The sequence below is a fragment of the Carya illinoinensis genome, chromosome 15 (genome assembly GCF_018687715.1).
Source record: "Carya illinoinensis cultivar Pawnee chromosome 15, C.illinoinensisPawnee_v1, whole genome shotgun sequence".
NCBI lineage: Eukaryota > Viridiplantae > Streptophyta > Magnoliopsida > Fagales > Juglandaceae > Carya > Carya illinoinensis.
This window is the reverse complement of record NC_056766.1, coordinates 15,134,749-15,144,615: the sequence shown is the minus strand read 5'-3', so window position 1 is coordinate 15,144,615 and position 9,867 is coordinate 15,134,749. Positions and strand designations below refer to the sequence as shown.

General features: G+C 42.4%; 1 protein-coding gene across 1 annotated transcript; it reads right to left on the bottom strand.

Annotated features, from left to right (window-relative positions):
- Positions 1-8,395: 8,395 nt before the first annotated feature.
- Positions 8,396-9,484, bottom strand: LOC122295698 (pathogenesis-related protein 5-like). Its single transcript, XM_043104784.1, has 2 exons — positions 9,326-9,484; positions 8,396-9,218 (listed from the first exon to the last, which is right to left on the bottom strand). The coding sequence occupies exons 1-2, from the start codon at positions 9,375-9,377 to the stop codon at positions 8,524-8,526; spliced, it is 747 nt and encodes a 248-aa protein (XP_042960718.1). The 5' UTR covers positions 9,378-9,484; the 3' UTR covers positions 8,396-8,523.
- Between the last annotated feature and the right edge of the window lie 383 nt (positions 9,485-9,867).

Here is a 9,867-nt window from a genome sequence, read left to right as displayed (position 1 = left end):
CTTTTGAAAGGTCTTTCATAGTAAGAAAAAAAATGCTCCTTTGACAAAGAAGCCAAGCCGTATGTTCAGTCCCCTCCAAGCATCTCCTTTCTTTCTCCCGTAAGCTTCCTTCGTTCAGTCTCCGTAATTCAGTTTATTTCCTTTTTAGGAACTAGCATCTCCACGTCAAGAAGAAACTAGCTCCCAAGCATTCGTTCTCTCATACTCTAGGGTTGAAAAATAGTGACCATGAAAAAGCTACCGAAGCCTTCCATTGTTGTGATAAGAAAATTTCCCAATGAGGAAACACCACCAATAGAGCCCTTTACAGATCCTTTCTTTTCTAGTTAGTAGCCTCTCCCTATAGGCTTCCTTCACATTTTGTTCCAGTAAGTCAGTTTTTATCCTTCCGTAAACATCTTTCATTTCGTCTGCGTCCACCAAAAAACACCTGCCTTTTGTTTTTCAAAACTTGCTCTCCTACGACTTTCAGCCCCTCCTACAACTTTCTCATTCAGGGTCCACCAAAGCCAGCACTCACCAACTTTTTTTTTTCAAACCTATCTCCGTGCCCCTCGTCATGAATCACTCCTCTAATCTCTCCAAAACCTGCTACATGACACCCCATAAGTCCATTCTCAGCACATAAAAATGTTAACCTTTTCTTTTCTTGTTGCAAAGTCCACTGCATGATGGTTGAAATGCAATTGCTGTGTGTGCTTGTGCTTCCATAAAATAATGAGTGGGTCCCACGGAACCATCTGCATGTGTTTTTTTTTCTTTGGCTTCTTGTCCAAAATCAAGCTGGTCATGTGCTAAAATTGCATGTATTTGATCTAAAGACAGGAACTCAGAAACTAAAAAATCAAAGGAAAAGTAAAAATAAGGAAAAGAAACAACACACCAAAAAAAATAGAAAACCAAAAATAAATTAAAAAGTAAAAAAATAATATCAAAGAAAAACATTGTTCATGTGAAGAAATATCGCTGAATTAAGTCGGAGGTTATAACTTTTTAAGTATAAACCATGATATTAAACAATTTAAATTACAACTCAAATTTATATCTATTAACCATTTTTCCATCTAAAATCAATAATAATGTCATGAAGTAATTAAAATACATTGGTTTTAAATATATAAAATATACAATATTTTAACTCAATCTCATGTCTCCCTCCAGAAAGCGATGAGAGGAATTCTCTTGCCAGTTTCTCACCGTAGAGCATCTTAGAAATAGGCGTGAAGAACCTCACTAGCCAATCAGGAGCTAGCGAGGTCACCAATAGTCACCATCTAACTCATCGGTATCCTCTGTCACTGGTGTGGTGGTCCTTGACCACGGGAGCTTTGCCTACCATAGAGTTCCTTGCTGCCATCACCTTTACTCACCATGGGAGTTCACTCAACACAAACACCCGACACTCATTGTAGAGGCTAGCTTAGCCTAGCCAATGTTGCAAGCATTTTTTGTTGCCATCACGATGAGTGTCACCACATTTGGCCTCGGGTCAGTGGCATATGTTGCATAGGGGCATGGCAATGTATCGAGGACTGGTCCGTAGCGGGCATGCCTCGCACGTAAGACTTTGGCAACATAGAGGCAGTGGTAGTCATGGGATCCACGTCCAAGCACACCATAAATAGTCGGAGACAATGTTTGTCACCGTGGGTAGGCCTATGTAATGATGGAGGTTGACGGGTGGAAGACCTGTCAACCATATGCATGATATCGTGAAGACACTGGTGGGCACAATGTCTGCTTGTTGGTATTTGTTGCGACTAGTGCTGCATTCCCACGACTAACAAGAATCCTTTGCATCCTCATAACGCATCGATGAGCTAATGGTCACCATAGGAGAGCAACCAAGTTGCCCAGCTTGCCATTCGCTGTGAGTAGCCCCATCATCGATCTTTGCCCATGAAGGTCTTGCTCATCATGGGCCTTCCTTGCCCATGAAGACCTTGCTCGCCCCCATGGCAGTTGGCAGTGAGTCCACCAACCCTGAGCAGCTCATACCACAGGCAAGAGCATGGGCAAGTGCTGGACAGGCTCATTGAAACTCACCACTCCCATGGCGGGCAACCCAAAGGAAATGGTGGGAGGGCAAGTTGTTGCCCTCCACATCGAAAAACATGACTAGAAGCCACCTCGGACAAGCATGGGCTTACCCGGTGAAGCTCATGCACTATACCAAAAATGCTGGGCAAGGAGCTCACCTATAGTATGGGCGACGAAAAGCAAAATCTCACCCGGCCACTTTGGAACCTTGCCACACAAGGCTTCACAAAAGTAGCACAATGCATGTCCATCGCACCATGATGGAGGTCCCAGTGCTTAAGCATGCTTAACCTCTAGCAAATCATCGATGAATAGAAATCGAGAGACAGCTTTATGAAGCATCATCGAGGATGACCAAATTACACCATATCATCCTGAAGAGTCTAATAGTAGTAGTATTTCCCTGGGATGATTCTATGTCTAAAGGTTTTATTGGGACTGATTGTGGTATGAGGAGTGGCTCTATCAATGTGGTGACAATGCGTGGCATTTTGCAACACCATGCACTTGGTGGCTTACAACACCATGCACTTGGGTGCTCGCAAAGTCTTCTCAATCACAATAATGCCTTACGTCTTGTGGGGTAAGCATTGGCTTGTGGGTTTTGCCTACCACCTCCTGTGGTTAACGTCGGTCAGGAGAACGTCGCCCAACTTGCCAATTTCCATGGCAGGCGATAACCATGAACAAACAGCTTAGATGAAAAGCACTTAGCATCCACGAGCAACAGGCCCACCATGATTATTGACCAACACGTACGGGAGGAAAAGGGTTAGTGGGGTACGGGCAACAGGAAGGAATCTATAGGCAATAGACAGAAAACTATAGGCAATAGATAGAAAACTATAGGCAATAGACAAGAAATTGTGGGCAATAGACAGGAAAAGAACATAATGTTGTGGGCAATGGACAGAACAGTGCAGGCAACAGGCCTACCATGATTACCAACCAACGTGTATGAATGAAGCAAGGCTAGTGGGAGTCATGCTCGTGGTAGAAGTCCATACAATGTGAGCAAGGAAGAACGTTACGGGTAGCAAAAAGCAAGCAATGAAGGATCGAAGCATGTGAAGACAAAGGCCATAAGCATCATGAGCAAGCAACAAGCATAATCATTTGGCAAGCCCCCTGAGCCATGCGGATAATGAAAAGCAAAGTTTTACTTGCCCACTGTGGAGACGCATTGGGAACGCACCTTATCAAGATGTAGTGCATGGAAGAATGATGAGGGGGGCAACTCACCACACAACACCCCATACACAGCCACTGCACTATGAGCAATCGAGAGCCAAATGGCTTGTGGTAGCTTATTCACTTACTATCTACATCTATTTTTGCTAACTAATTTAATTTATGAAGGTCTCTCCCACAAAAATTCTTGAGATTCCATGGAATCCCTTGTGGCTATGCACTTTGGAACATACTTTGCTTGCTAGTCTTACATAGAGGCAAATATGAACAATCCACGTCCCAAGCGAAAGCCCCAACATAAGCAAATGAAAAAAGAGGACTTGCGGCAAAAATCCTACCCCACAAGACAGGAAGCTTAGAAGTCACTCACCTGTTTTGGGATACCATCTACGAGGCCTCTCTTAGACACTACTTAGAATCACGAGCACTTTAGATCTTCATTATTTCCAAAGCATGGTTGCTGACAAGCCTCTTCTATGTACCTTAAGCCATCACAAGATGGCTCAGGTTTGCAAGTCTCTAGCTTGTAATTTGAATTGTTTACACTAAACTATATGGTCTTAGGAAAAAATATCTCAGAGCAGTCAAGTATACCTCTCAACTGGAGTAGGGCGGTTGTCGGTTGAGCACGTCTCGCTCCATAGTAGTGCTATTGAGCATCGCTCCCCCTATAGTAGTGCAATCAAGTATGCCTCTAGCCAAAGTAGAGCCGAGTGGTTGCCACACAGCACCTGATGAATCTCCATAGATGGCATGACTTTCTTAAGGGTGTTGATCCTCACCAATGCAGTTAAGTCCTTCTCCCACCGAACCAAAGTTGAGTGGTTGCTACACTCGCACACGGCAAATCTCCACGGATGGCACCACTTTCTTAAGGGTATGGATCCTTACCAAGGTGGTCGAGTCCGTCTCTTGCGAACCAAAGTTGAGTGGTCATTACACTCACACTTGGAAAATCTCCTCGGATGGCACCGGTTTCTTAAAGGTGTTAATCTTCACTAGTGCCATCGAGTCTGTCTCCTGTCGAACAAAGCCGAATGGTCACTACCTCACACCTGATGAATCTCTATGGAAGGCACCACTTTCTTAAGGGTTTCGATCCTCGCTGGTACGGTTAAGTCTATCTCTCACTGAACCAAAGCCAAGTGGTTGCTACACTCGCACTCAGCGAATCTCCATGGATGGCACCACTTTCCTAAGGGTGTCCGTCCTCACCAGTGTGGTTGAGTTCGTCTTCCACTGAACTAAAGTTGAGGGGTCACTACTCTTGCACTTGGAAAATCTCCACTTTCTTTAGGGTATCAATCCTTGCCAGTGTGGTCGAGTCTGTCTTTAGCCAAACCAAAGCTGAGTGGTCTTGGTTTTGGTTGACACACTCACATCTCTCCCATAGTCTAGCATCTCTCCCGCTGGGTCTAACCCCATTGGAGCACACGGGTTACCCCTCAGCGCCATCAAGCACCTTCTTAAGCAAAGCCAAGTGGTCTCTACACTTGCACCAACGAGGCCGAGTGATTGCTACACTCACACCTAGCCAATCTCCACAGATGACATCACTTTATTAAGGGTGTCGATACTCACCAGTGTGGTTGAGTCCTTCTACCTCCGAACCAAAGGTGAGTGGTCCTTACACTCGGGACTCAGTGAATCTCCATGGGTGACACCACTTTCTTAATGGCGTTGATCCTTGCTAGTGCAGTCGAGTCTGTCTCATGCTGAACCAAAGCTGAGTGGTCACTACACTCTCACCCGACGAATCTTCAAAGCAACTTCTCATACCCTTGTGGAACAATTGAGGTTTGCAAGTCTTTAGCTTGTAGTTTTGGCTATCTAAACTAACTTGTTTGAATTTTGGTGAAAATCTATTAGTGTGGTCGAGTATGCCTCCCACCATAGCAGTGCAGTGGAGCTTCATCCCCCACTACCCAACATCAACGCGACCAAGTACTGCTCTTGTTAAAACAATGTGGCTGAGCATCTTATTTGAGAAACGTTGGGTCTTGACACTCAAATCACAACCGCCTTGCGTAGGATACCTCCTAGAATGGGCTTCTGAGCTCTACAAGTGCATAGCACATTTGATCTCTTGGAATGAGCTTCTGAGCTTTGTAGCCACCTTGCGCGGGTTACCTTTAAGAATGATTTATGGGCTCAAAAACTGCTTGGAATGGACCCAGGGAGTCGAAGAGCTCCCTGACCATCTAAGTGCAAGTTACGACGAACACACCTTAACCTTCAAATGACAAATCACCTCATGAGGACAAAGAATCTACTCGCACTTGTAGCAATGCAAATGTAAGTACGCGCACCTCACCAGTATCATTGACTAGTTCAACCACAAATTTGCTTGGCTATCCTATGCAGAAATAAGCTCCTAAAGGCACATCCCTTACAACCTTTTCTGAAAATCCACATATCTTTGCACTTGAAGATCCTTGTTGAATCACACAACAAGAAAAAACTAGCGACAATTTTTCTATATTCGTATTCCATCGACTTCCACGGAGTATCTATATTTTCTCAACTAAAAGATTCCCAAGGCATTCTTGTTGAAACAAGTTAGCCTTAAGAATCACGGGCACCCGTTAAGGATAAAATAGCTCCTCCCAAAATATGCCAGGCCCAGTCCACCATAAGGCTATCATTAAAAAGTAGGATGGAAAAAAGAAGGAGGACAAGACAAGACAAGGGGTGGGAGAGAAAGTGAATTCAGGCATGCATAGGGATAAGGTGAAGTGTCTTAAAGCTGACATTTCTCACTAACCACCCCAAAGACCCCAATAAAGCGAGCTTTCCTACCCAAGACCAGGGGATAGGGTGATCGAATCTAACGGGGACCTCTGGGAAGACATCATATGGCTTTTGGAGAGCTCTCTCTCTTGAAAATCTTCTTCTACCTCAACTAGGAGACTCTAGAACGATTATTTTCTCTAGGCTAAGGTGTCGTCAACCTCCATTGTATTGTGAAATACAAGAGACCTTAAGACGCTGCACAAATCACCTATTATAGTGGATTTGCCCTCCAAATATCCCATGGACATAGGCTTATGTTGAACCACATAAATCTATGTATCTTTCTCTTATATAAATGATTTTATTTATTATTTGCTACCACTGATAAACTCAAGCATGTCGTATCGATGCACGAGTATTTCACCCAACCACTATTGTGGATCAAGGATGATCACTTTTTCTTCCATCCAACCTGTTGGTGAAATTTGTGGTTTAACATTTTTTTTCCTAAGCAATTTCGATACATTATAATTAAGGAATATAGAAATACATGAGTAAGGGGTAGGGGGATCCTAAAAAATGCTCTTTCTTAACTAATACAACACTATATAAAAAGAAAAAGAAATGGGCCATAGAAGCAAATATATGTTTCATGCCTTTCCCTACTAGGAGGGAGCTGCACAAAGTGGCGGTTTTTATACAATCTGAGAGTGGGATTGTAGTTCCATGACTGTAGGCCATGGGGATTGTAGTGACTACAATTTATCTTGAAGTAGCTGTTGGGGAAGTCCACTGCCTTGTCTTCACGATATGGTGGCCAAATATGACAACTCTTTTAATCAAAAGATAGTTAAAAAATTCAAACTCCATCACATTATACATCGTCGCAAAAATCTAGAATCTCCCAATGGAGTATATTTGATTCTCGAGCTGGGGGCAAAAGTAAAAAAAAATGGGGCTTGCGGGTTGTGGTAGAGAGAGACCGCTAAGGGACCAAAGAGGAGGTGTTGATCCTCGGGTACCAATAGTTCCAATATTTTACTAAACTCATTACATAGTATCCTAACAAAATTTGAGAAAAGAAATAAGGAAAGTAGGAAGATAAATGCAAAAATAGATGGATTACAATTTGCACCACCTCCGATATATTTTAAAATCTATGATGGTGCGTGGTGCCTTAACATTTATTTTCACAAGTTTCTTCAACATTTTCAAAACAGATCGAGCACGTCCGTACGTGCATTCACGCCACTGCTCATAAAGACATTGCAACCGATTGAGCACATGTCCACATTACACGATATTATGAATGCAACCGATTGAGCATGAAACATTATTGCACGAAGAAAAAAACAGAGACGGAAGCTTCGATCCGGCGGGGAAGCATTAATTTACAGACATGCAATATTTAAGAATGCATATTGTGACATGCAACATGCAATAGACATGTCCTTTTCGTGATTGAAAGGGTCGTAGTTGAGTGCATGCCAAACCTGCTTAACCTTGGTCGGTAGAGTTTCGTAGATTCTCCTATTATATATGACATAATAACCCTAGAAAAATAATGCAAAAAAAAAAAGAGGCGAAGAATATTAGGAATATAGAGGGTCTATCAAGTCATAACTTAACCTACCAATTGCAACAGAATCCGAGGCAAACCTAATTAGAAATTATGGGCATGCGGCTCATCCAAATAGTATTGATCTTGTTTATCCAATAGTTTTCAACTTTTGTTAACAAAAAATATAAATGGCCTCATCTTCTGATCATGAGTATTAAATCTACTCCTTTCTATGAGCATTAAATCTAATCCTTTCTATTAGCTTAAGTTTTTAAAGAACACAGAATATAAATGATTCATGGTTGGTTTAGGTACTGGTGAAGAATACTTCAATTCTATTAATTATTTTATTATTATTTTTTACATATTTTTTATTATTTTGTATTACTATTTAATAATTTTTCATTAATTTTTCACTACTATTAACAGAGTATATGAGATCACTTCATTACTCAAACACAACCTAAATCGACGTATTCCCATAATACAAAATGGAGATTTCAAAGTTTTTATTGATCAGTAAATCTTCACCACGTGCATTAATTAAGTTATGGCACATATATGCCAAACATTTCATTAGTACATGATTAGGACTTTAAACAAGATAGGTAAACACATCAAATAAGTTATTTCGGATAACATCAACTAACAACTCAAGAAATAGTACTACTTCAAGGTCACTCCTTTAATGTGTTTATTACATTTTTATTGAAAGACTCAAGTTCGCGAAGTATCTTCTCTCCCATGTCGCTCTCTTTCCCACCAAATCATCTAATTCCATAGACTAGAACATGACAATAAAAGTCAATAGTATTAAGGAATCTTCACACAAATCAGAACTGTCAATCGAAGTACAAAAAATAAACATGCTAAAGCGAAGAATAACATCGAATTATTTCTTATATATAAAACTACACAAACCTAGCCAACAGAAATACTTGTCCCAATGTTAATACAACCATAAATAAAGAAACATTTAGAAATTAATTTTCTCTAATTTAAAATAATGATCGTGAAGGAGTCGGGCAAAACGTGATCAAGTAATTCGACCCAGAACAAGTGCAAGTGCTAGAAGCATCATCGTACGCATAACTATACGCGGTCGGACAGGCATTCTTGAACATTTCCGAGTATTGTGTCGGCGGGCAAGTCTGTGGCGTCGAGTGGTCCCCCGTGCAGCAAAATTCTGGCGTGTTAAATGCCGCGCACGCGCTCTTGCAGGCCACCACCGAGCCTGAATCGCTTACCACCTGCAACTGCGACGGGCATTTACCGTTCAAGTCAGCGACGCAGCCGGCGTACTGACAGTCGCCGCTTCCGCCGGTCGCCTTGACTCCCATGCCGACGTTGTAGCCGTCGACGAGGCTGACGTCGTAGAAGTCCTTCTCGGTGGAACCCAACGCGATGGTGAACTCGGCTAACGTAACGGGTGGCTGTCCACCACCGACGCATTTCAGCGAGCCGCAATCACCGGTGATGCATTTACCGTTGCCGGATGAATCGAAGTTGCACCCTGTTCGAGCCCAGAACCTACCGGACCAGCCGGGTTGAGCCGTGAGCTGAACGGAGTTGCCAGGAGCCAAGGAAAAGCCGCCGTCCCCGAGAACCGGCCCGTTTCCTGAGAGAGTTCCAGGCCACACCGTGTAAGTGCATTGATTCTGGAGGGTAAATATGGTAGCTGAAGCCATAGTACCTGCAATATGAAAGCACGCGAAAGAAAATGATCCAATAACCGAAGAACTAGCTTTAATTCCAAAGTTAAAAGAAGGGTTTTTCAAAGGGGACAAGAACATGATTTACCTAACGAGAATAAAAGGAGAAGATGGAAAGGCTTTGAGCTCGGTATCGCCATTGATGTTTCTTTGCGAGGAGGAAGAAGATGAAGATATTAATGCGGGACGAAAAACAGGAGTAAGGGTGGTTGTGAGTAAGGTAGGAGGTTTCCGTATTTATATTTATGTCCCCGTGAATCTCTCCTCCATTATCAATACGGCCCTTTCTTTACGTGAGCATTATTGTATTGGGTGTATCTATTCTCTGTGAACACCACCAGGATGAGTTTGAAACTAAAGCCAATGGCAGATTGCCACGTAATGAGACTGCATGATGATGACTAATGGGAAATCATGATGTGTCAATATCCTCCTGCCATGCATCTTAAATCCGCCACAAATCAAAATCACAATTATTTAGTTTAAATGTATTGTGAGGAAAAAAAAAAAAAAAAAAGAATAAAAAACTCACAAAATGGTTTATTAATTCACTTGATAAGGAGGAGGTCTTCACAAACCAGCTGGAATACTATTTGTGCACAAAATGGAACGTGGAGATCTTCACAAACC